This window comes from Gymnodraco acuticeps, unplaced genomic scaffold, assembly GCF_902827175.1.
Source record: "Gymnodraco acuticeps unplaced genomic scaffold, fGymAcu1.1, whole genome shotgun sequence".
Lineage (NCBI taxonomy): Eukaryota > Metazoa > Chordata > Actinopteri > Perciformes > Bathydraconidae > Gymnodraco > Gymnodraco acuticeps.
In genome coordinates this window covers 2,269,014-2,296,449 of record NW_022992250.1, presented here as the reverse complement: position 1 = coordinate 2,296,449, position 27,436 = coordinate 2,269,014, and the positions used below count along the sequence as shown (strand labels likewise).

At 38.9% G+C, this 27,436-nt stretch overlaps 2 protein-coding genes across 2 annotated transcripts in view; one reads left to right on the top strand and one right to left on the bottom strand.

The window, feature by feature from the left end:
• larp1 (La ribonucleoprotein 1, translational regulator) overlaps nt 1-10,936 on the top strand; it is a 65,932-nt gene extending 54,996 nt beyond the window's left edge. Inside the window, 9 exon segments of the mRNA XM_034206477.1 lie at nt 2,799-2,903; nt 2,905-2,923; nt 3,379-3,584; nt 3,974-4,080; nt 4,522-4,679; nt 4,820-4,964; nt 6,828-6,937; nt 7,095-7,222; nt 7,513-10,936. Of these exon segments, the coding sequence (XP_034062368.1) occupies nt 2,799-2,903; nt 2,905-2,923; nt 3,379-3,584; nt 3,974-4,080; nt 4,522-4,679; nt 4,820-4,964; nt 6,828-6,937; nt 7,095-7,222; nt 7,513-7,728 (1,194 nt within the window). The 3' untranslated portion in view covers nt 7,729-10,936.
• Nucleotides 10,937-11,800: 864 nt separating this feature from the next.
• On the bottom strand, nt 11,801-23,804 carry faxdc2 (fatty acid hydroxylase domain containing 2). Its single transcript, XM_034206475.1, has 9 exons — nt 23,524-23,804; nt 22,173-22,210; nt 19,065-19,162; nt 18,504-18,607; nt 17,579-17,700; nt 15,695-15,900; nt 14,848-14,953; nt 14,566-14,732; nt 11,801-13,596 (listed from the first exon to the last, which is right to left on the bottom strand). The coding sequence occupies exons 1-9, from the start codon at nt 23,540-23,542 to the stop codon at nt 13,440-13,442; spliced, it is 1,017 nt and encodes a 338-aa protein (XP_034062366.1). The 5' UTR covers nt 23,543-23,804; the 3' UTR covers nt 11,801-13,439.
• Nucleotides 23,805-27,436: the final 3,632 nt, after the last annotated feature.

Here is a 27,436-nt window from a genome sequence, read left to right as displayed (position 1 = left end):
ACGGCGACACATATTCAGTTGCCAGTTACTTTGGCATTAGGGCAGGGATATCTAGATACTTCCCAAGGTCTGAAATCATGAAGTGTGCTACTTTTAAAGCAAGCAACGATGTTTTCAAATCTGTAATCAAAAAGCTCCTCAAAAACACTATTGAAGCAGTTCCTGCCGTTGCTACGTTAGTTCAAACGGTAACAACGGACTACTTTTATTTGCGGATGCTTGTCAATTTAAATCAATACATAAAACTATTTTTTAAATCATAAAAGTATTTCAATTAATATTGGGAGTCATGTCGTTACTTTGTTGAGAATGTGGCCATGTAATAAGCGGGATAATGTGCAGTGACTTGGTCATTATGTGTTTAATATCACCTTCATGCCGATCTAGATCCCTCCGCAAAAAACAAACAAAACCCGGCTCAGAGAGCCGGCTCCCGTCGTTCACTTAAAAGACCGACACATCACTAACTGCTATATAATCAGGGCTGCACATAACTGGTGCGCAGAGAGAGGGAGGGTGCACCGGTACCGGCGCTGTTGTTATTAGAATCTGGTGCCGTGCTAGCTGCTCTAACGGATATAAGAAGAAGATGTTTCTACAATGATGTGGAGGGAGAGTCCTCTCCAGTCAGACCGAGAGACTGATAACTACAGCTCAGTGAGGTAAAGGACTCTTGAGTGTTTAAATAGTTCACGTTAGTCTAAGTTTCAAACAGTTTGGTCACAATTTATGTAAACACATATTTCCAAGGCACTCCTTTATAATTATTGGGATAAACAGGTTTTAAATCATTCCAATGTATACTATAGGACAGTAACCAAAAATATCCTTTAAAACTGGAGAGATAAAAAAAAATGCATAAATAAATGTTAAGGTAAAATAAGATATGAATGAACAACACAAATAAAATAAGTTACATTCATTTGTTATTGGCTATGGTAGGTTATTGGTTATGTTCACATCCACTTGTCTAAGATGACAACAGAGACTTTCGACCCAAACCCAGCTGTTGACTTGTGGATGCAAGCAGCTAATCGCAGACTCAACCAGAGAGAAAGAAGTAGGCCTACATCATCAGCTACCATGTCTGACAGAGAGGAGAACAGTGAGGAGAACAGTCAGGAGGGTAGTGATGACAGCTTGTAGGATTACTGCTCGTGCTAATGTTGTCTTGTGTTCACCTCTGCATGTGTGTTCTGTGTTCACCTCTGCATGTGTGTTCAGTGCCGTGTGTCTGGCAAATAAAGTCAAGACCCCCTCAAAAGTTACGGTTTATTTCATTTTAAGGATGAGCACCAAGCAACATCTCCAGGTGCTCCTTTGAGAACCAGGGCAAAAAAGTTATGTGCACCCCTGTATATAATGCTATGTAGCAATAATACATGACATATATTTTTTAAATGTCTCCAGTAAACCGATAAAACGTTGGAGATTAACGGCGCGTAAAACACACGTGATGTTGTGACCAACAAATCGACGACTGAATTAGTTGGCAACTCATTTGGTAATCGATTAAGTCGATTAGTTGTTGCACCCCTACTTTAGTTTAAACATGACAGAAATGCCATTTCATTAGTTCATTTCTGGATTTGATGTCACCAACCAGCCAGAAAATGAGTGTTTTTCTTCAATTACAAGTTTTGATGTTGACAGTCCAGGATTTGTTTTGCGTATTCAAAAATAAAAGGCTTGAGTTGTAAGAAAAAAACAAATGTGCTTGTGATTAGGCTCCACAAACCACAATAAGTTGGTTTGTGTTGTATTTTCGGGTTTTATTGATAAAAAAGCACCTATTATTGTGTCGGGGTAAGTTTTGGGACCACATGATCCACCTGGAAACGTATCAGAGGTCAAGACAATCAAACAACACAGTCTGTAGTGCTCCATATCTCTATCAGGCTCTTCTGACAGCTTCCACCTCAGTCATTGGCAGATTGGAGGTGTTTCTGCCCAAAACCAGAGGTAGATTTAGAGCTTTTTCTGGATATGGAAACCCGACACAATAGAAATGTTTTTGTTTTGGTTTTGTTGTCATTGCTGCCCATTGTAGCATTGTTGAACTCATTGTGAGGCCTTCACGTGCTCGGCAGCACACATCCAGCTGCGTGTGGAACAGGGGGCACTTGTTTATAAATAAACCCCACAAACACGGCCTCGGCCTGAGGGGTCGAGGCAACAGGCTACAGGGGGAACAAAGATGGACGCTCAGAGATCTGAAGATTCTTGGTGGAATAAAGGAGAGAGTGTGAGTGTATAATCCAACACACAGACTGGTACATAAGACTAGCTTATAGGAAGGTTTGACATTGAGCTGCTGTTGTTGGAGGAGCAGTACAGTTTTGTTTTTAGGTTCTACAGGCGTGGAAAATTCAGGGTTTTTTGTTGCTGAAACTGAACTGGTTGAGTTACTCGTGTCAGAACAGTGAGGGCCGCAACATGAAGCTGAAAAGAGTGTTTTTGGCAGCCATGTTTTGCTGCTGCATCACAATCTCCAGATTACTGCAGATAAGGTCTGTTGAAAAGAATACATGTTAACATTTTCCTCAATGTTCCAGGTTATTTATTTATTGCTTTATTTTTCCTTGTATATTTGTGAAAGAGCTTAGGTCTCAGTACAGTTTGGTTTTTTGGAGGGATGTATTTTGTTTTAAATTCTGTGAAAGTCTTTTTTTATGTTTTGCTTACAGTGTATTAATATCTTAATCCTTATTGTCCCTCCTTGAGAAATATTTTTATTTAATTAAAAAGCTATATTGACATAACACACATATGAACTCTTGTTTTTCTCTGTTTCACAGCAAGAGGTGGAGAACTTCAAAAAGGTCCACCTGATCAGCCGCGAACAGTTTGACGGCCTGACTCCCGAACCCCCTATCGACCCCAAGCAGGAGGTCCCTCCTGCCCCCCCCCAAACCCCAGCAGAGTAAGTACACAAAAACACATGGTATTTCTTTAAGAAGGAAATTGTAATAACATACTACACTATATTTGTTGTACTCTTTTATGGCATATTCAATTATGTTTTTTGTAACATACTATACCATTTATCTTAAAAATAAATAGGGCATATTACTTTTTTATGCATGTTTTGTAATTTGTTTAATGGCATACTAACTTTTCTTTACGGAATATTATGCTTCGATTTCTTAAACTAAACATACATGCTATAACTATATATCTTTTATACGTTTTTAAGGCTCTGCTATACGACAACTTATTGTGACATTTATAAATTTTTTGACATTTGCTTCTTTTTTAATGTTATTCAAAAGTCTTACTTCACTATTGGTCATTTCAAATGACACACTGAGTTGCATTTAAATTATTAAGGCAGCTACTTTTTTTTATACAGATTTTAATACAAATATTTCCCTTCAGTCCCCACAGACGCTTTGGCGAACAAACTATTCGGAGCCCCTGAGCCCTCTTCAATAGCTCGCTCGCTTCCGACTACCGTGCCTGACTCGCCCAACTACCGCAGTGCCCGCACGCCCCGCACACCGCACACGCCGCACAGGAAGGACTCCACCATGACGCCGCGCTTCTACCCCGTGGTGAAGGAGAGTCGACCTGTAGATGCCAAGGTAAGACGGCTCCCATGTGAGGGGGACAGACTTAAATTAGTGGATGTTCACTTTGTATTGTCCCAATACCTAGTTTTATTAGGATAAAGAAACCATTTGTAAACGGTAGTGGTTTGACAAAATGTTGCTGGGGTAACAGTCAGGTCGGCGTCTGACAATTTTAAAAATCAATGTCGAGTCAAACCCTACAAAGGATACATGTTGCCTAAAGAGTAACCATAAAGCACATGCCCCTCTTAACCAGTTCAATATTTCTATAATAGGACTCAATATGTAGTCCCACGTGTGTATGCAATATATAGTACCTGCAAAATAGTCTTAATAATAGAATATAATCCCCAAAACGCTGTTCCAGGTTTTCTTAACATGTTATTTATCTCTACTTTCAGACGCCCAGGAAGAGGAAGACCCGACACAGCTCCAACCCTCCCATGGAGTGTCACGTGGGCTGGGTGATGGACTCCAGAGAGCATCGCTCCCGTACCACCTCTGTCAGGTGAGACTCACTCTCTGCACTCTCTCCTTTTGGACAAAGACAAATCTGATTTCTGTTGTAAAACAGTACAAGACTTCAGATAAAATGTTTCTTAAATTCTGGCAGAATTGGAAATTAGTCTTTCATTATTCGTTTTTTGACAACTCACTATATTTGTTTATATAATAATGAAAGTTGTTGTATTTTTTGGATCTTGAAACAGTTCTAAATGTATTGTAAATTGGGAGGCTTTACCTACATTTTAATTAATGTTATGACTCATTAATGTCTAGAAACAGACTCAGGAGAGGGTTAGCCTCATTAAGGCTTAACTTTTGTTTTTAACTACTGAAATGTAGTCCCCTTAATATATCCTTTATGATAGCCCAACAACATCACTTCACTGACGTAGCTCTATGATTTGATGTGGCTAATACTCACTCTGTCCTCCCCCCCTTTCAGCTCCACTGCCAGCCCATCAGAGGGCACACCCGTCATGGGTAACATCGGCTGCACACCTCAGTCCCTCCCTAAGTTCCAGCACCCCTCACATGAGCTGCTCAAGGAAAACGGCTTCACGCAACACGTTTACCACAAGTACCGCCGGCGCTGCCTAAACGGTAAACACTTCTACTTCTACTATCCATTCTGCAGAATTAATTAGAGGTAACGTCATACTTGATGTCTTGATGTTTTACTGTTAATCTTATATTTTAATATAAGCCTGTCATCTTAATGTCTCTTCTTCAACCAATCACAGAGCGAAAGCGGCTGGGTATCGGCCAATCACAGGAGATGAACACACTCTTCCGCTTCTGGTCATTTTTCCTGCGGGATCACTTCAACAGGAAGATGTACGAAGAGTTCAGACAGCTGGTGGTCGAGGACGGGAAAGAAGGATACAGGTGAGACCTTTGAACACTGAATGGGTGTAAATATAAGTAGCAGTAACACATTTGAAAGCTACACTGAACAAAAATATAAATGCAACACTTTTGTTTTTGCTCCCATTTTTCATGAGATGAACTCAAAGATCTAAAACATTTTCTATATACACAAAATAACCATTTCTCTCAAATATTGTTCACAAATCTGAAAAAATCTGTGATAGTGAGCACTTCTCCTTTGCCGAGATAATCCATCCCACCTCACAGGTGTGGCATATCAAGATGCTGATTAGACAGCATGATTATTGCACAGGTGTGCCTTAGGCTGGCCCCAATAAAAGGCCACTCTAAAATGTTCAGTTTTATCACACAGCACAATGCCACAGATGTCGCAAGTTTTGAGGGAGCGTGCAATTGGCATGCTGACAGCAGGAATGTCCACCAGAGCTGTTGCCCGTGAATTGAATGTTCATTTCTCTACCATAAGCCGTCTCCGAAGGCGTTTCAGAGAATTTGGCATTACATCCAACCGGCCTCACAACCGCAGACCACGTGTAACCACACCAGCCCAGGACCTCCACATCCAGCATGTTCACCTCCAAGATCGTCTGAGACCAGCCACTCGGACAGCTGCTGCAACAATCGGTTTGCATAACCAAAGAATTTCTGCACAAACTGTCAGAAACCGTCTCAGGGAAGCTCATCTGCATGCTCGTCATCCTCATCGGGGTCTCGACCTGACTCCGGTTCGTCGTCGTCGTCACCAACTTGAGTGGGCAAATGCTCACATTCGATGGCGTCTGGCACGTTGAAGAGGTGTTCTCTTCACGGATGAATCCCGGTTTTCACTGTTCAGGGCAGATGGCAGACAGCGTGTGTGGCGTCGTGTGGGTGAGGGGTTTTCTGATGTCAATGTTGTGAATCGAGTGGCCCATGGTGGTGGTGGGGTTATGGTATGGGCAGGCGTATGTTATGGATGACGAACACAGGTGCATTTTATTGATGGCATTGTGAATGCACAGAGATACCGTGACGAGATCCTGAGGCCCATTGTTGTGCCATTCATCCACGACCATCACCTCATGTTGCAGCATGATAATGCACGGCCCCATGTTGCAAGGATCTGTACACAATTCCTGGAGGCTGAAAACATCCCAGTTCTTGCATGGCCAGCATACTCACCGGACATGTCACCCATTGAGCATGTTTGGGATGCTCTGGATCGGCGTATACGACAGCGTGTTCCAGTTCCTGCCAATATCCAGCAACTTGGCACAGCCATTGAAGAGGAGTGGACCAACATTCCACAGGCCACAATCAACAACCTGATCAACTCTATGCGAAGGAGATGTGTTGCACTGCGTGAGGCAAATGTTGGTCACACCAGATACTGACTGGTTTTCGGACCCCCCCAGACCCCCCCAATAAAGCAAAACTGCACGTTTCAGAGTGTCCTTTTATTGTGGCCAGCCTAAGGCACACCTGTGCAATAATCATGCTGTCTAATCAGCATCTTGATATGCCACACCTGTGAGGTGGGATGGATTATCTCAGCAAAGGAGAAGTGCTCACTATCACAGATTTTTTCAGATTTGTGAACAATATTTGAGAGAAATGGTTATTTTGTGTATATAGAAAATGTTTTAGATCTTTGAGTTCATCTCATGAAAAATGGGAGCAAAAACAAAAGTGTTGCATTTATATTTTTGTTCAGTGTAGATAATATGTCAGTAATAGGGTAGTTGTTGAGGAGATATGATGTTCTGTCCTAAAATCCGTTCTTACTGAGAGCTTTAGGTGGGTTGTTAAATTAGACCGGACTTTCTTTTTTTTTTTTTTGCAATAATGGAAAATGTAAATGTAACTTGTTGTGTGTTTCAGGTACGGTTTGGAGTGCCTGTTCAGGTACTACAGCTACGGTCTAGAGAGGAAGTTCAGGCCAGACATCTTCAAGGACTTCCAGGAAGAGACCATGAAGGACTACGAAGCTGGTAAGAATTATTTGGGGGAAAAAACAGCATAACACACAGACCAGAGGGGATTATATGATTGATTACAGCAACAAAATACCAACATGTTTCTGGTTACGCTTTCATCTCTCATAGGAAAAGATACACTAACCTTTTTTTTTTCCTTTTCTGTCCTCAGGCCAGCTTTATGGACTAGAGAAGTTCTGGGCCTTCCTTAAATACTCTAAAGCCAAGACCATGGAGATCGACCCCAAGCTGCAGGAGTACCTGCACAAGTTCAAACGTTTGGAAGATTTCAGAATTGACGTGAGTAAATGTTTTTATGTGGTATTTAACCGCTGATTGGCAGCATCTGTGAAAAAGATCAGAACCTCACCTGAGCATGTCTGTTGAAAATGTATAAAAGACATGACCCTGTAGTTTTGGCATAGGTTATTTCTTATCCCCGGTCATTTCACTGAAAGTAAGACATTTGAATCAAGAATAGTGAAACCTTATTTTTACGAGTAAACTGATTCTAAAAGTGATCACTGATTGTGGTTTTGTGCTTTAAAAAACAACTCCCCCCTCTCTAACCTCCCTATTTCTGGTTCCAGCCGCCTATGGAGGAAGGGGGCCGCAGGAGACACTCGTCCAGCGGGGACAGTCGCCGCCGGCACCCCTCTCTGCCCTCCAGCCGGCCCCACAGCCAGAACAGCTCGGGCCCCAGCCCTGCCCCCTTCGCCCCGGGCCCCGCAGCCAAGGATGATGCCAAACCCAGCAGCCAGAAAGACCCCGCTGACCCCGCTCCTGACGCCATGACACTGAAGTAACTCCACCAACACGCCGGCCCACATGATGAACTCAACCACGTCTGCTAGTCGCTGGTTCTGTCTGCACCACAGGAGAGGGGGGTAGTCCACTTCTGCATTTTTTTTTTTTTACTTCAACCAACTTTATTAAGAAATAAGGAAGACAAACAATTAATATGGCTCGGTTTTTTAATTAGTTGTCAGCTTGTGAGGAAAAAGATACTTTTTTTTGTTTTGTCTTGATGAGGAAAGGAATGGATGAGGTGTCAAACACTTTTTTCTTTTCTCTTACAAATCATTGCCAGTCCACACGGTGGATGGTTCGGTGGTGATGTACTACCATGGAATTATTTTTATTTTATTCATTCTTTTAAAAAAAATATATTTTCATGTTGACCCCCCTCTCTGTCACTGGGACCCCTTTTCGATCACTGTCCTGCTGGCTGTAAGATATTTGATTCCTCCCTCAGTTCTCAGATTTATGATTATTATTTCTTTGGCATGCGGTGAGATTGGAGACTTGGAAATAGTTTGATGGACACTGAGTATCTGAAAGCCAGATAGCGGCGGCGCGCGAGGCCGTGCTGCTCCTGACATCCAACCGGACCAAAGTGGTTTAAACCGAGCGACTGACATTTCAGTTGAGGGGCTTCAAATTCAAAATATTTGATTTACTTTATGGCTGGACATTGATGGTTAAATATTAAAGAACCAAATGATAAAAAGAGAGGGAAAAAAAAAGACTTATACCAATCCCTCAGTATGGACACGATCATTGAAAGTTGCCTTATTTTAATGATTTTACTGCTTCTAACATGTGCCCCGCCACCTTATTGTCGATTGTACAGCATTGGAATCAACCATATCCGGTCACCTTTTTTCCAGCAAAGGCCACTAGGTGGTGCTGCCAAACTGTTTCACTTACCCCCCCTCCCTCACTCCCCTCCTTCACTATTTCTGAACTGTCTTCCAAGTGTCATTTGGTCTGTTACAAGTCCTGTAATACTTCCCTGTATTTTGCAAGTCGTGGCTTTTTGTGCTGAAACAAACCTGGCGGGAAGTTTGTCGCCTTTTTCCCGAAAAAAAAAAAAAACACTTCAGTGGGCTGCCAAGTCGGGAAGGGATTGAATCACCGATTGATCTTCCTTTTTGGGTGCTTTTCCCGACTTTCTCTCGCCCCCCCCCCCCCCGCTGCGCCTCCCAAGCTGCGTCCATCCGTTTATCCATCCGTGTGACATCCATCCATCCGTCGACCATCAGTGACGACCCAGGACTGGAATCATCAATCTGGATTACTTGAAGAAGCCATGGTGTTGAGGAGGGCCGTGGGTGGAGACGCTTCCCGAGACCCAGACATTCGGCCTCCGACTTCAACGTGAAGCTCGACCGGGCCTCGGGCGCTCGCCACCACTTCCTGTCCCACCCTCAGATTCACAGATCAGTTACAGGCATGAACGCTGACAGGTGTTTTCCACGCGCAGGTACAGATGTAGCAGTGTGAGCTAGTTCCACACATACGCAGCTTGATGTCTTGCCTCGCTGTCGAGAGAAATTCAAGACTGGACTCAGTTCTGTTCTGTCTTCACACTTCCTACAGTCACGTGTGGATAATTAAATCTTTATCCAGTACTGATGATATCAAATAGAAGATTTCTTCCTCCACTAATGTAAATGTGAATTTGACAGATGAAGAGAAAATGATTACAGCTCCCTGCTACTTGTTTTATTGTTTATAGAACAGATTATATATTTGCCTTACACGTGTACGTACTCTTTAACTTTTTTTTTCTTTCTTTTTTTTTTTTTTTTAAAAGGTCTCATGATTATCTTTTTAATGCTTTTTAATTTCAATTTGCAGTGTTTCTAGCGTTGTTATAGTGGAGGCAGGGTTTGTGTCAGACTGTTTCAAACATCTGTGGATTTCAGAAACGGGAACATAATTCACAACAAAAGGGAATGTTGGCATCAGGGCGTCAGCGAGTGTTCAGTGCAAAAACTAAAGCTGTAAGTTTATAGTGTTTCACGTTGAAATCAGTTATTTTCTCTTTTTTTTTTTTTTTCTTCTAGTAAAGATGTTGAACTTCAAAAAACTAATTTTTCTAATATTTAAACCCCTGTTTTTCGACAAACATGTCTGCCAAGTCTAAAAACTTGATTTGAGGACCATAATTGAAGAAATTCACAAAGTTCTGGAAAAGAAAATATTGAGCCATTTTCTGTTTGACATTATTAACTGTCAAAGAGATCCTTCGTGAGTTAAAATACATTTGACAGATTAAGAGTTTGGACAAGCCTGACCCTTCCTTTTTTAAATCAAAACATGTTTTCTTATTTTTTTTTACTAAAGTTTTGGTCCTTTTTGTGTTATAAGCATTCAGCCTATTGGTTGATGTTCTAGCAGAGAGAAAATCCTGTCAGTGTTTCTTCCTTTGAATCCACAATTGTTGGAAACACGAAATTGCAAAGTTGTACTTGCTTTTCTTTTCTTCCTTTTTAATGTTTTGTTGCTTTATCTTCAGGGAGATTTGGATCAGTTACAGAAGCTTACAGTTGATGCATAAAAAAGTGTTTACTGGAGGTTAAAATATGAGCTACAAAACATTCAGAAAAGAAGAACACAACGTGGCCCTAAACCAGCCGAGCCTTCGAATGGCTCAGCCGGAGACCTGGCAGTCTGACCTTCTTCCTGGGGCAGTCACATGATCCCTCTCTCTAATGTGATCATCACCTGTCACCTGACATTTGGGGGTTTCAGGAGTTTTCTGCCTTTCAGACAAACTGTAGGGGGCGCCACACTCTGCTCATCGGAGAGAGGAGTGATGGACGTGGGAAGAGGAAGAGACAGAAAGAAGAGAAAGAGCCCAACTTGGGCTTGTGATGTCGTTCAGAAGATTATGGCTGATGTCTGGTGACTGAAAAAAAAGGACAAAATTCCATAAAGCCATATGAATAAGAAATAACTGTATATGAACCATTAAGATAGTTCATTGCATTACTATATCTAGGCTTGTCATGAGGAAAAAAATATGAAAACAAGGAAAAAAGGAACAAAAAAAATATATAAAATGGAAAAATGTAAAATACTTGAATGAGATCTTGTATTATAACATTTAATATTCATAATATCTGCTTTGTAGGCTGATGTGATTCGCTATTAGTGTTATTTGTAGTAATTATGCTTTTCCTTTAATAAAGAAAAAAAACACAAAACGGACAAAAAAACCTCAAACACTGACTTGAGTGATTATTTCTCCATGTCTCTGTATATATATGTATGTATATCTATTTAGCCGTTTCAAAGATAAAGTGGACCTATCATGCTATATTTGACAAATATATTGTAGGGCCATACCTATATAAAACATGTCTGGTATTTTGAAAAAAAATACTTCAAACACATGCATTTTAACCATGCCTCATTTCGCTCTTTTCCAGAACTGTTTTTGCAAGGGCTGATTATGTGACTAGCTTTAATGCAAATGAGCTGTAGCTGACCACGCCCCCCTGCAGGAGAGGGGAGCGTGCTCTGATCAGCTACTGGGCTCTCAGAAGAGGGGGAGGAAAAGAGAGGCTCCGTCCTCCGTGTTTTATTCTTATGATTATATAGAGTCGTTATTCATTTGTTTTAAAGCTCAAGAAATAACAAGACCTTTGACTGGCACTTTTCAAATGTTGTCCGGAAGATTTAAACTTTAACGGACATGTTAACCGGCAAAAAAAATCTAACTGAAACTCTGCCGCACGGTCCCCTGGTTCTTTGGAAGAGGCGGAGAGGTGGGTGTTTGTCATCTGTTGGTGGCAAACCGGAGAGAATTACAGCGAGGGAGGGATTGCATTGAATTACAGCAGCAGGAGCAAACGCTTGCCTCGGGGAGGGAGAAAAAGAGCCAGAGCGTCCACAGCGGAGAATAAACAGAAGGGCAACCCTTTTCTGAATTCAAATCTGTATCAGCTCCGTTGCAGCCCCGTTTTTAGAGATTTGGGTATGGAGGTAAAGAGAGAGGGTTGTGTTTTCTGACACTTGGTGAGTTCCCTGACACACCGGATAGATTTGGATAGTTTTTTTTGCAACATAAGAAAAGAAAAATCCACATTTTCTTACAATTTTTTTATTAAACGATCACAGTAGTTGGAGTCTTGAACATTCATGCTTTATTATACAATCATTACTAAGGCCACAATTAATATACATTACATCCAAGGATATGTTTAAAGGCGGAAATGGAAAGTGCAAAAGTATCTTCTGCCTGAGCATTAGGGAACACAGTCGAAGTGCTGATACTTAACATTACTTAAATACCAAATATGTTTAAGAATTAAAACATTTAGATTAATGTGCAAGAGTAGAAAAAGAGTTTGCTCACGTTAAAGCTATGATTCATGACAAAAAGTTGAACATGTCATTAGTTTACAAGTGAGGATGACATGGAAATGTAAACTCAAGTACAAGAAAATGATGTCAACTGAAGGGTCCTTTCTTTAATAAGATGAGCAAAACAACATTAACGGAGGGCAACAGAGTGAGGGGTAAACATGGCTCTGTCGCCGGAGAAGATGTGATGGCAGAAAAGTGATATGATTTATTTAAATGCTCCTTAAGTGTGGGATCTGGTCCACAAACAAGCTACTTATTGATCCTTGTGACTTGTGTTATGGACAATCATTCCACCATAAAAGCAAAATGGAGAGTTAGTCATAGTAAATCAAATTGACTTATACTCTAGTTGCCAGCATGGTGAACCTGGAAATGTTGAGTACACCAACTTTTTATGTTAGAAATGTAGTACGGTACCCAGCACAAAGAGACTGTCGGATTCTAACTTGCATATGTTGGGCTATTAGCATTAGTTGTGTTTATTAAAGGTTATGGCATTATAGCGTATATGCAGAAAATAGTAAAACAATAACTTGTCATTGAGGATGCTGAATCAATTTCTGGATAAAAAATTGCTAATTTAACCAGAAAGTGGCCATATTTGTATTCTCAGTGGGCTGATTTCCACTACCAAGAGTAGTGTCGCGACCATTGGCTGTAGAAAGCACACGATTAAAATCATTATTATTATTTTAATGCTGAAAAAGAAATGGACAGAGCAACCTCAAAAACCACTAATAATCAGCATTTTGTTTACTATTGTCTGCATCTGCTATAATGCCATTCATTTTAATTAAAGCAACTTGTGCTTATTGCTCAAATTGCCCAACATATGCAAGTTGGCATGTGGCCGTTTCTAGGTGCTGGTGACCCGTACTATACATTTCTGGTTTCACAACAGGACTGTAAAAGCTGGCAAATAGACTATTACTGGGAGTTATCATGCTTTCCTTTTCATCTATTTGTTTATTGGTGGACATGAGCTTCCATAAACTTCTCCATGGTGTTTTGGAACAAATGTAAACGTTCATATCCAGATGGAACAGAAAATAACCCTAAACTATTGACTGCTCTGCATCCTTAGCACTTGTGAGTGAAATCATGAGCTCCATTAAAACATTTCTAGGTCACAGGAAGATACAAATAAACAGCATCATTTGATCTGTATGTCTAATGAAGTACAGCGTTTCTACTTGGACATGGGGTTGGTGGCCAGTGTTCGACAGACATTCACAGTTTAAAACAACAGGTTTTCTGGATTCAAATCATTGGAATTAAATAAATAATAATCCAATTTAAGATTAGACATTTCTTGATCACAAACTTGTCGAGGTCTGAAGTTAAAGGTCAGGGGTCATCACTGGCTCTTCTTGGGTGCGTCAGGGATGCTGTCGTTCAGAGGGGTGAGGCCTGTGAGGATGGCGTGCCGCTCATACTGCTTGGTCTGCCTGAACTTAGTGTCGGTGCCGTGGAGCCGGTCCAGAATGCCGAAGACCCCGAAACACTGGTTGAACCTGGAACCAGGGAGGAAATAGATCAACTGAGGATGACTTTTTTTTTTTTTAATAAATAGGAAAATGTAAAATTCTATATTTTTCTTGCAGTAAACAAATCTGGGTGGCATGATCCTTTAAATCAGGGGTGTCCAAACTACGGGCCGGGAACAACTGCGACCCATTGTCCATTTTCAATTGGCCCTGAGCAAATTCTAAAAGTATATTGGAATATGGCCCACGCCTGAAACTTGTGCTTTTCTTGTATTCTACTTCTTAAATATATGACACAGTATTCATGTGTTAATAAGCCCACTTTTCAAATAAATTCAGTCAATTAAAGTTGAGAACATTTTCTAACAAATCCTAATTAATAAAAATAAAAAAGCCCAATAACTTATATTAAATAAATGAAACCCTATGAAATGCTGTGAACTAGGCTGTTTTCTTTTCTTAAAGCATATGTTTACCTTAATTTGATTGATTTTGCCATCTTATAACTTAAAGGTGGGGTAGGTAATTTTGGAGAAACCAGCTTGTGTGCGCTAGATTTGAAAATACACAGCCGGAAGAAATCTGCTACTTCCTTACAGAGCCCCTCCTCCAACACACACAAACGCACACATGACCAATGAGGGCACGAGATAAGTTTGTGCACAGATGGAAGGCTGACAGGCAGGTAGGCCATCCAGTTACTTTAGCCGGGCCGGCTAAAATGATTGGTCGTGCTTTTTACAGTACTACAGCTTCCACAGATGAAATTTTATGGATTTGTTGTCAAAGCACTTAACATCCCGATAGCAATGAATATCTTAAGAGCATTCCATGGAATATAACAAAAAGTGTATCTCGAGCCGGTTTCTCAAACTTACCTACCCCACCTTTAATTTATGAGGCACTATATCTCACCTCTAGTGACTCAATCCTGCTGACGGTTGTTTAATATTTTATATGGATTTTTGCAAGTTGAAATAAAGCTACTGGGCTCACCTGAGGTGGTGGAAGTCATGAAACTCGGGGGAGGGCAGGAAGGGGAGGTGGTATCCACAGTGGGAGATGGTGGTGCTGATCAGAGCCACGCTGTACCACATGGCGGCGGTGGTCACATGGGAGCCCAGGAGGACCGGCCCGAGAGCCACCGGCAACATGTTGGAGATCTGACAGAATAGGAGGGACAAACTGCTTTTAATGGCCGAGGAATAACCAGCAAATATAGTGAAAACTTCTGAGAGAGGTAGAAAATGAACTGAAAGCGTGGAGGGAGGTATTCACCATGTGCTCCAGAGGGTGGGCGTAGATGCAGACGACTCCAATGGGGGCGGTCCACTCATGGTGCTGTTTGTGGAATCTCTTATAGAGGCTGGGATGGTGGAAAAGCCTGAGAGAAAGAAGATGAGGATAACTATGTGGTTACTTACTGAGACACTTAACAGAACGTAATGTTTACTGGAATACTGCTGCAGTGGTGAAAGAAGGACTCAGATCCTTTGGTTGGATAAAAATAACAACACACAAAAAGTCCTTTAGTCAAAAGTAAAAGTACAGAAGTATTTGCAAAATATAATTATAAATTTATAAATGAAAAACAATATATGACGAAAAAACTTCATAGTATAGTTTCTTGAACAAATGTCAAAACAATCATACTGTATGTTGAAAAAGTCATACAATATGACAAAAAAAACAACATACTAGAATGTTAAAAAAATGTTTTGTTATACTATGGTACATCAATAAAAGACAATAACACAATACAAAACTACTAAACATACAGGTCATGTGGAAAATGTCTCATATTATAGTATATTGAAAATATGTCTAAACAATTATAATATAGTATAGTATGTTGACAAAATTCATAACGGGAAAATATGTAAAAATAATTAAACTAATATGTAGCAACAAAAAAATAGTACTACATTATGTGAAAAAACTAAATGTCTGGTCTTCTTTCTGTTGACATCCTTCACATTTACCACTAGGTGGCAGTGATGTGTAAAGGTTAGTTTTTCAATGAAAACAGATAGTCCACCAAAAGGGCTTTTTTCAAAAAGGATACATTATGTCATGTCACAGTCATAAAAGCAAAGGTGTAAATAAAATAATTAAGGATCCAAACCTGTGGGAATAGTAAAACATAAATTCCTCCAGGAGGGAGAAGAAGGCCAGCTCTGCGAGGGCCCAGTGGAAGGCGGGCAGCTCGGGGCCACAGGGGTTTCCACTCATGGTCATCAGGGATCGAGCTACCACCACCATGGACCCCGAGATGAACACATAGTTGAAGAGGACGGTCTTCAACACATGGCGAAGCCTATCTGGATCCACCTGGAAGACCAGGAGGGAATCACAGGGTAAACAATAAGTATAAATGTATTTTTAATGACAAATATATTGCATTTTCATGACATTACATTACCTACATTGAAATGCCTGGAGTATATTTGGTCATTATTCTCTTTTGCACATCTCTAAGAACATCTCCAGCTTATATGTAGGTTGTTGCTGATTTTTTTCCCCCATGTGAAGTTTGCTCATAAGGTTACAAAATGTTTATAACAAAGACATGCAAGTTTAGAGGTCAGCATTGATAGTGTAGTTTAAGTTATCAGCTTCACTAAATCGAAGACAGAAGATATCTCCAGTTTGTGTGTCAACATTTTCCCAATAAACTTTGGACCCTGTGAGTTATAAACATATGGACATATCACGATGGCCCTTTGTGTGTGTCTGCAGTGTACACATGTGAACTGTTGCCCAGTTGCAATACAGTTCTGTGATATAATATGTATCAAAGTACAAACATAACAACCTACATATAAGCCTTTTTAAACAGACAGTTTTACAGTGAGATTCATTTAGTGTTTGGTTGGTTTTATTAAAGTTTCCATTGGAAGACTGACCAGGGGCTTCAATTTAAGCTATATGGATAGATTGCTTGATAAAAGATAAATGTATGCTACAAAACAGCACAGGTCTTTATTTATGACAACTAGGGCTCAGGTTAGGAGGTTACAATCAGTCACGTCTCTTTGACTCAGAGTAACGGGCCTTGGAAAGCTCACAGGACACAAAAAAGGACTTTTGCAGCTTCATAACAAAGTTTCAATGCTATGCAACAAAAATATGTACTCCTATAAGTGCCCCACACATATTATGCATATTCAAATTGGGATAACACACTTAATCTTTTGGAAGTATAGAGCAAGATGGATGAATGATGGATTTCGGCCAACCATCAACGTCTGTGAAACAAACACTGAGAGGACTTTGGTCCAATGGCCAGGTGAACACGGCTCATCAGAGCACTCAGGATGTTCATAAACATGCACGCAATACATATCATATAAGAGTCCAAAAGGAGCACAGGAAATAATACTTTGAATTTATAGATTTTTCAACTTTTGCAATTAGATCAAATTCAATATAAAAATATAAATAAATAGGAAAATACATGTATAAATGAATCGATAAATACAGAATATTATAATAATTATGAAATTACATTTTTTTCATTATTAATTCATTTTTTTGTATTTATTTTTCAAATTTTGACACAAATAATATAATAATTAGTTATGCCATTTTATTCATTTACTCCCCGTTATTTTCATGTATTGTGATGCGAACAACTGATTAAGGAAATCTCTATGATTTGTTGTAATAGGAGACATGTTTTAATGGATGAATGTATCTTTACAATAATGCTTGGTTTAACCTGGCGTTTTAGGGGTGAATAAAGATAAGGAGAATGAGATTAGATGGATTTATTATCCGTAAACACACGAAATGCTATAAAATAATCTATCTTCTGATTCAAAGGTTAAAAAGGGTTAGAAAATACATCTAAATTAGAGGCCGTTCATGCAGTATCAGTTTTGGTAGAAGGAGGAGAGAGTGAGTGGAAGTCTGTATCTCAGTGATAATCAAATGCCTAGTTCAAAATAGTGGTGGTGCTGTTTTGGTATTCAAAGTGAAACTGGAAGAGATTCAGTGCGGAACATACCGGGTTATTCTTGTCCGGCTGGATTCGGTAGCGGGTGATGAAGGAGGGTTTCCCGGTGGTGTCCACCAGCAGCAACAGACAGTTCGTCCCCCAAAACGCCAGAGTGGGGACCAACATCGTGCCTGTGGAGAAACGACCGTCAAAGAGGGACAACTAACCTGCCTTTGACCTGGACCTCAATATTTAAACATCAATAAAGGATGAAAACGTCTTTTTTTTATTTAAAGAAACAACAATTTTCATGATCAATTCTGCATGTTTGAACAGTCTGGCCTTGTTATTTCTGAGCTCACTAGAAAATGGATTTAGCCTTTGAGCAATCTAAGATAATAAACATACTGTAATCACAGAAATAAACTGGCTGTACTTTGCGTTATTGATTTACCTTAAGACCGATTACATAATTACTTTGGAGAAAGAACCTTACATGTTTCACTGGAAGCAATATTTGCCCTATCTGTTAATGCATTTGTGACCGTCAGCACGTAACGTCCTACATTAGATTGTGTGTGCAGACAGTTTACACAACACCAACAACAACATGATGGCTACATCATAAAAGAGAGTAACTGGACACCAGAGGTCATTCTTTGATATGCAGAGCTAAACAAATGTGTTTTTTCCTCTGGGGCTGGTACTCTTTTGTGCAGGATCACAATTCCCAGTTTGGTGTTCAATCATTTGTAAAATCACATTTAGAACTACATTTATTATAAGTACTGTGAAAAAAACCTAAAATACAAAGCATGTTTTGATCAAAGCAAGTCACTCATTCTGTTAACGTGTAGGAAACAGATCAGTGTGTTCGATTTGACCTCAAAAAGACCTCTCTGATTATGAACTGTCCGTAACAGTGTGTTGGCTGCAAAGTGCACTTTCTACAGAACATGTTTTTGGAAAAGAAAAAAAAATCAATTGTTCTTACCCAAGTAGAACAAAGCAGTCTCATGACCCTCAAAGCCCACGTACACCTTGGTCCACATGTTCTGCCAAAAATCTCCTGAAGCTCCCCAGAATCTCTGAAGATGCCTGGGAAAGGAAATCTTGTCAAATATCACATAATAATGAAACTCAGAGGACTATAGAAACTACCCTGCAACAACTAAGTGTCATATCCTTTCATTCCAGTCACATCATGCCCTCTCTTGAAAACCTTGTTTCTCCTCCTGAATCAACAATACAAATGTTTTAGCCAATTGGTTTTCAGTCTTCCAAGTAATTTCATATTTGTAAATTAAAGAATTCAAATTATTGTATAATGTGGTCATTGGTATGCACCAGTCAAGTTACTTTCATTTGTAGTTCAATTGTAAATATTCTCCTTAAGTTAATTTAATGACAAGAACACTAACCTTTTTATAAATATCCTATACACAAATTGTGTTTCACAAATTACACTCAATTTCAAGGTAAATTGTTCTTTTCTCCTCAAGTTAATACAGGATAAGATATTGGTTTGTATTATTGTAACACTGACTCGTAATACCATGTCAGCGAGTTGCCGAATGCAGCCAAGAATAAGATTCCAGATCCAATGACCACAGCAGCTTTCTTCACAGAGTCCCACAGTCCTCCAGGGCCCTCCTGGGTGGAGAAAAGGCAACAATGATGCATCTATGAGCCTCGCCGTTACTCTGGTGATACTGTGCAGTCTCATGATGAGGAGCTTCATCAGCGTTTCCCACAGAGACATCACAGGGTGCAGAAAAGAGTCTAAAACTACATGAGGATGGCAGCACTGTATCTAGTTGTAAGCGAGGAATTTCACACTATGGGACTGCATGGATATAATCAGGGCTGCACATAACTGGTGCACCCTCCGCCAAAAAAGAGCACCGGATCATTTGCGCACCAACATTGAGAGAGAGAGAGAGATATTTGCGAGTTGCATAAGGACTGGTAAGATAGCAGGGTATATAATTCACAAGCTATTTAGGTTTAATTGTTTTAATCCGTCCACGAGCACGACGGCTTCTGCGATCCCTCGCTCTACCCCTCGCTATCGCGTGAAGGGTCTGCTTTATACGCTCCGCATGGTAACCCCCCCCCCCGTTCATAAAGTCAAGTAGTCTACCCCTCAAAAGGTCCGGTTTTTTTCATTTTAAGGATGCGCACCAAGCAACATCTCCAGGTGCTCCTTTGAGAACCAGGGCAAAAAAGTTATGTGCACCCCTGGATATTATGAACCATTAGAAACAAGTGAGATTGAAGAGCAAAATAACATCAGACAGTAGGAGAGAAACATCAATGTGCTTTAAAATGATTATAGTTATCTTAAGCATACTATATTACATTGTTTTTTGGACTTGATAGGAAAGATTCCAAGTTGTTTTTGCATTGATCCACTTGAACATTATTCACATCACATGTCTGTCCCATGAATAATGTTTGACTATAAATATTAATGTAAAAGGAACATTTTTTTCTATGAAGTTAAATAAAGCAGAGGCATATTCCAAAAGCTATATATTTGTGTAGGTTAAAAGCATCAAACCTTTTAAAAGCCACATTTTCTCTATTGTAATTGCAATAATCCATATATGAAATGTGAATGAGTTGTGTTGACAGTGATGACCAGGCAATAAATGAATCTGAGATTAAGGTTTTCAATAAACACTTTTGAATTATTTTAGTGTGACCTAAACAGATTTAAAATGATGTTGTCCCTTTGACAACATTTGAACTTAATTTTCAGCTACAGAGAATCCAAGTATTTATTTTATCTTTAATACGTAATGTCAGTTGTAGAGTGCTTTTAATAAAAGCAAAATCTAATCCAGCCAGAGTGAGAGAAAACGGGATCAGTCCACTCAGTGGGTATAAATCCAGGGATTGATGTCACATTCAAAGACCTTTAAAAAAAAAAAACCCCGCAGCTTTTACCCCGGCTGCCCTTTGCACAGCCATGGCAACAGTGGGAACGATGTTACTGACAGAACTGTCCGCTGATACTAATGCATACTTAATCCTTGTAAGGACAATTTATCAATGACATTTGTAGGCGTGTGGCGCAGTGGATAGAGCGTTGGTGTTCGGATCAAGGGAGCACAGGTTCAAACCCCTCTGCAGTCAGCATGTTGTTGTGTCCCTGAGACACTTCACCCCAAATTGCTCCTGTGGGGATTGCCCACAGTATTGAGTATGTAAGTCTAACAAGTAACATGTAAGAAATGTAATCAACAATAATGTACAAACACACACCCAATCATATCATTATTTCTAAATATAGTGCACACTCCCATTCTACAGGAGGAGATTGAACTGTCATTAACCTTGCGCATGGTAATTTGTATGGAGCTAATTTCCTAACATAACTCCACAAACAAACTAAACGGGTTTTACAAATGCCTCATGATTCACTAACACACAATGTGGTTTGCAAATACAAAACACCATCTACAAACTAATGCATTTAGTTTTGCAAAGAAAAAACATATCTATCAAACAAACGCATAACATTTTTCTAATAAATCATGTTTAAGTACAACACTTTTTTTACAAGTACATTATTTTTTCAAATAATTTTTTTTTTCTTCTCCATGTCCCCTCGGGGGCTCCATAGAATTTTTCTCTGAAACATGATTTAAAATGTTATGTGTTTGTTTGATGCATCAGTTTGTACATGGTGTTTTGTATTTGCAAACCACATTGGGTTTGTTAGTGAATCATGAGGCATTGGTAAAACCTGTTTAGTTTGTTTGTGGAGTTATGTTAGGAAATTAGCGCCATAAATATACATGATTCATTATCCTCTTGGTCACATTCAGGGCTCAATAAACTGGCACGCGAAGGTACAAAAAATGCAACTTGTCAGGTCGAGCCTGTCCCAGAGAACAACCAGGCAAACAGAAAGAAGTGACAGAGCTCCGGTCGGAAAACAAAGCAGGCAGGCGGAAGCATTATGTAAGACGTGTTTTAAATACAAAACCCATGTTGAATACAAATCACGTGTCACAAAGAGAGGAAGAAAGGCAATATTAAAAGGTTTAGTTTAAATTCAGATTGGGTTTTTTGAGTCTTAGAGGAGGCTGAAACTTAGGTAAAAACTTGCGGAAATATATATCAGTAGTAAAAAATGTCTGAGTGTAAAATCTGAAATATTTGTTCTGATATAATATCCATATGAGTAGCAGACAGAAATACAGTGCTTCTATATCTTTATGTGACATTATCTGAAATAAGCTTTTTCGCCAACCCTAATATCATCAGTGTTGACTTTCACATCAACTGTCTCAGAGACAACATGGTGAAAAAGAAGCATGCAGGTTTTCTGAAAACATGTCGTATAATAGTTACATTTCAACATTTTCCAGCACAAATCATACAATAATTCTGTCGTTTGATCTTGTAAGCCTCTTATGCAGAAAAAGGAATGTCCAGGCACTGAAACAAATGACTTGAGTTGTCAGAATCAGAAACAGGTTTATTAACAGGTAAGTTTACACGTATGAGGAATTTGACTTATGTAACATTAACTTCTCAATGCCTGTTTTTTTCATGAGATGCCACCGAGATTAGAGGGTTGTCGGAGGGTTGAGCAGCAGGAGACTCATGGTAATATGACAGAAGAGTTTTACAGGTGTTGTGGTCTTACCTGTCGGCTGCTTCGTGTCGGGGTAACACCCCTCGTGTCTGTAAACACAATAACAAATACAGGGTTTGTCTTTCCAGAAATGATTAATACAGATTCTTAATTTAAGCATATAATTAAGGAGGTAAACAATCTTTCGTCACAAATAAATAATACAATTGTCTACGTAAATGGATGGTTTTGGAGGAAACTGAGACATTTGGCCAAAGATAAAATAATTAATATATTGCCGATACATTTTTTTAATGAAGATGGCCTCATCCTAGTTTGATTGGATAACAAAAGGGTGCTTCAAAACATTGTTTTAACTTTATGATTAAAGTCAAGTTTTTGTTTTTCCAAAGAACTAAAAAACACTGTGGGTTGTCTTCAACAGTGTTACACAGCTAACAGTGTTTTTTATTTGACTTATTTATTGTGTGATAATCAATTCACATGCAATACAGTGCATGAATAAACCTCCAGTGTTGGCCTCATATGATGAACCCTCACTGATTTTCACCACACATATTTGAGGCATTAAACAGTCAGATCTCAGTCTGATTTTCAACTTTCCATGCTGCAACAATCATCCGAGTGCTGTGCAGCCTGGGGTCAAAGTTAAAACTGGAGGCTTACATAATCCAATTAATACAGTTAGCACTTTTTCCAGGCACATTCTTGGGGATAACAACCACCATCCCTCGGTTTGTTGTTGAACAAAATACATACTAAGTTTAAGTTAAGAAAATAACAGAAATCATATTTCAAGGCAAGTGTAACACACCAAGTATATTAAGTCTTCTTGCAATCAAAATGTGGTTCGTCTATTGTTATGTTGGATGTTTGGGCTTCACAGTGCAAAATTATCTTCGTGCAGATGACAATAGAGGAAGAAAGAGTAGTGACCAAAAATTATACTGATTTTGTTTTTAAATATTTAGACAATCTTCGAGCTGTAGCTTCAGAAATGCAAAGAATATTATATCCGTTTTCAATTGACTGAAACAAACCACTGCTTTATAATGCATCCTATTATCATTGGCTGCTCATAAGACTAAATTACATTTTTACAAAGATAGATAGTCAAAATAGGAAAACAATTTAGTCAAAGTAATATTTAAGAATACCATAGCCTAGAAAAATCGTAAAGTGTTACTATTTTGATTGAAATTAAACATAGCGTTGATCTTCCGAACATGCAGGATATGAACTGCGCTGTCCCTCATTGGAAACATCACCTGCTGCCTATAAGACTGATTAGGTTTTGGATCAATATTGCAGTTAAGCAGCCACCAGTTACCCAACTATAGTTTTAAACGTAACAAAAAGAGACTCCCGGACAAGTTCAAAGCCAAGTATATAACCTACTCACCACTTGTTTCCACCGTCATGTCTCCTCGCTCTCACTGTTGGCTCTTTACACATTCTCAAAACAACCGTGTATTTACAACGGCGGACGAATTCTGATTGGTCGGTTCTTGGTCAGCTGACTTGAGTCGCACCCAGAAGTAGCGGCAGGTATGTTTTGACCCTGATTATGAGGAAGGGATGTCCACCTGGAACAGGTGAAGGTTTAAACTCAGCGTGGAGGCTTGTGTTACATAGTATTCCTAGGGGGACAAGTAGGCTACATTTGAGTAGAAAAGACTATGTTGCAATTAGTATTAGATTGATAATATCAAGTCAGTGCTAATTCTGAGAAAAGAAACTGCGGTCAAGCCAGCCTCCACTTCGGAAAACACAGTCAAGCCAGCATCCGCGTTGTTTTGCGGTGCGCGAATATCCTATGCATTACGGTAGTGGCCTGGAAAAACTGCCTTCAAAATAAAAGTGCTTACTCGGTCAATAACAATTATACCAAACATATTAAAATATGTACTATATAGGCCTAATGTGATCAATAATAATGTAAGACAAACTACGTATAACTACCACATTTTAACTGAGTATATGTAAAACTTAAAGAGTTTCAAAAATAAAAGACCTTTAAAGTCTCATGAGCTATCATCCCTCTGTTTTTAGATGAGAATAAAACAAAAACAGTCCAATATCAAATACTAATATCACTTCAGGGTGATAGCAGGACACCCCATCTAGTCACTGAGAAAATCAGGACAATCTGATGTAGAGTTTCAAAATAAAAGACCTTTGAAATCTCATATATATGAGCTATCATCCCTCTGTTTTTAGATGAGAATAAAACAAAAACCCTCCAGTATCAAATACTTATTTCACGTCAGGGTGATAGCAGGACACTCCATCTAGTTACTCAGGGAGAATCAGGACAATCTGATGTACAGTTTCAAAATAAAATATCTTTGAAGTCTCATATATGAGCTATCATCCCTCTGTTTTTAGATGAGAATAAAACAAAAACTGTCCAGTATCAAATACTAATATCACTTCAGGGTGATAGCAGGACACCCCATCTAGTCACTCAGAGACAATCAGGACAATCTGATGTAGAGTTTCAAAATAAAATACCTTTGAAGTCTCATATATGAGCTATCAGCCCTCTATTTTTAGATGAGAATAAAACAAAAACCCTCCAGTATCAAATACTTATTTCACTTCAGGGTGATAGCAGGACACTCCATCTAGTCACGCAGGGAGAATCAGGACAATCTGATGTACAGTTTCAAAATAAAATACCTTTGAAGTCTCATATATGAGCTATCATCCCTCTGTTTTTAAATTAGAATAAGAGTAAAAAATAGATTCAAAATTCAGGATAATAAAAGAAAACCAAGTAGCTATCTAAAGCTTTAGCTTTTTCTTGAATATTTAGACCGAGCAGGCTTCCCTGATGTCTAACAGTATCGTGTTCCACAGCTTTGGGGCGTAATTAACGAAGGCCGCATCACCAATTTTCTTATTTCTGCCTCTGTTTAATTGTTAAGTAGGACATATTTATACAGCTGACACAACAACTAGCCATGGGCCCAAGGCGCTTGAGGCAAAATAGGCAATGATGAAGGCTTAACATTTAATTTGATGTAGACAGGTTCATATTATTATCAGTGATGCTAAACATATTGTAAATGTTCTTTTACATATATTTGTTGCAAGTGTATTTAAGAATAGGAAGTTAACATATCATATCAGTGCCCCTAAAAATATATCTAATGGTATAGGCGGAGTGGCTTAGGAAAAACTGTCTATGCTTGGCACCCATTAATATGCATTTTATGTCAGTTTCAGCTCATGGAAGATAGTGCATTTTTTTTTTCAAACGATTCAAAAGTGTTTTGTCATGTGTACATAACTAAATAAATAAAAACATTTCTAAAGCAATAACCCTCTACAACTCGTCATCCCTGCCCAGCAGATAACTCCCAGCACCATACATTGTTTGATCCGTCTGCTACATTGTACTTACATCGTACATGCAGTGCATACTTTTGAGAATTTCAAATGTATTCTTGTCTGTTCTATAGTCTGCATTTAGATTTAGATACTCTTATTTTACAGTGAATATGGATATGTTTGCTTTAACCTTTATTTGTCTTCTATTTTACACTATATTTTTTCCAATTTTTTTTCGGGGTGATAGCTCATATATGAGACTTCAAAGATATTTTATTTTGAAACTGTACATCAGATTGTCCTGATTGTCTCTGAGTGACTAGATGGGGTGTCCTGCTATCACCCTGAAGTGATATTAGTATTTGGTACTGGACAGTTTTTGTTTTATTCTCATCTAAAAACAGAGGGATGCTAGCTCATATATGAGACATCAAATGTCTTTTATTTTGAAACTCTACATCAGATTGTCCTGATTTTCTCAGTGACTAGATGGGGTGTCCTGCTATCACCCTGACGTGATATATTTGACATTGGACAGTTTTTGTTTTATTCTCATCTAAAAACAGAGGGATGATGGCTCATATATGAGACTTCAAAGGTCTTTTATTTTGAAACTCTTTAAATTTTACATTCACTCAGTTATAATGTGGTAGTTATACGTAGTTTGTCTTAAATTATTATTGATCACATTAGGCCTATATAGTACATATTTTAATATGTTTGGTATAATTGTTATTGACCGAGTAAGCACTTTTATTTTGAAGGCAGTTTTTCCAGGCCGCTACCGTAATGCATAGGATATTCGCGCACTTGACTGTGTTTTCCGAAGTGGAGGCTGGCTTGACCGCAGTGAAAAACAAACACATTTGTGAATGATAATAATTAGGGTAAGTAGTAGCCTACTTTTATCATTATCTATCATTACAATATCTCACCTAGAGCTGGAACATTTAGTTTATTAACTATGTAAATTACCAAAACAAAATCTTAATCAGCAGCTATTTAAGGACGATTTTCTAATATTCATAACTTTTTAATCAACTGAAGTGATTTATATTTTGCAGAGTTGATTGGCTAAATAAGCAACTATAAATACACTATTAATAAACTAATTAATGATGTATGTTAATAATCCTTGTAGTTCCAGTAATCCAAAGTTTGATTCACAGTTAGCAATAAGCTTGACTCGGACAAGATACGTCTCAGGATAGTTTGTTTGACACTTTATTTAAAAAAAAAGAAGGTATCAATTACAAACACATGTTTTCACAGGTCAAAAACTATGTTGCTCGGTGCTTCTTTCTCCTTCTCACACACACACACACACACACACACACACACACACACACACACACACACACACACACACACACACACACACACACACACACACACACACACACACACACACACACACACACACACAAACAGCTGCGGTCATCTATGCCGTCAATTCCACACGGCTGGTTCAAATAAATGATATAATAGCACTAACAACAAAGGATTATAATATTCAAATATATGATCAAACTATACATTTTAACATATGGCTCCTACAATTCTGTTTATGAAAGGCTTAAAGTAATTTATTGAAGACATAAAAGATTATTATTCGAAAAAGGACAATGCAGCCGACAAAAGCAGGATCTCTAATCAAAGGGCATAACATGAATGGTGAATAAACCACACATTGCAAATGAATTGCTGAAAGCAAAAGGTTTTCTATATTTATTTGTATCATCTCTATGCTCTTTGTACATTAAGTGGACTGACCAATGACATCTGTACCTCCCCAGTGCAGTTCCTATTCAGGACATGTACTCCAATGTGCTATACACAAATATGTATCAACTCTTTATGACCTTTGCAGCTTTACACAACTAGAATATTGATGACTATAGGCTGCACACACAAACACACACTCTCATCAATGACAGCTATCGCTTAATAATCCTTCACCAGATAACCTCTAGGCCTGC

Excerpts from the sequence above, each read along its gene's own strand:
- faxdc2 (XM_034206475.1), bottom strand. Across the intron at positions 19,163-22,172 it reads CGACACGAAGCAGCCGACAG|GAGGGCCCTGGAGGACTGTG; the intron begins GTAAGACCACAA and ends TTCTCCACCCAG. Across the intron at positions 14,733-14,847 it reads CCCACCCTCTGGAGCACATG|ATCTCCAACATGTTGCCGGT; the intron begins GTGAATACCTCC and ends CTATTCTGTCAG.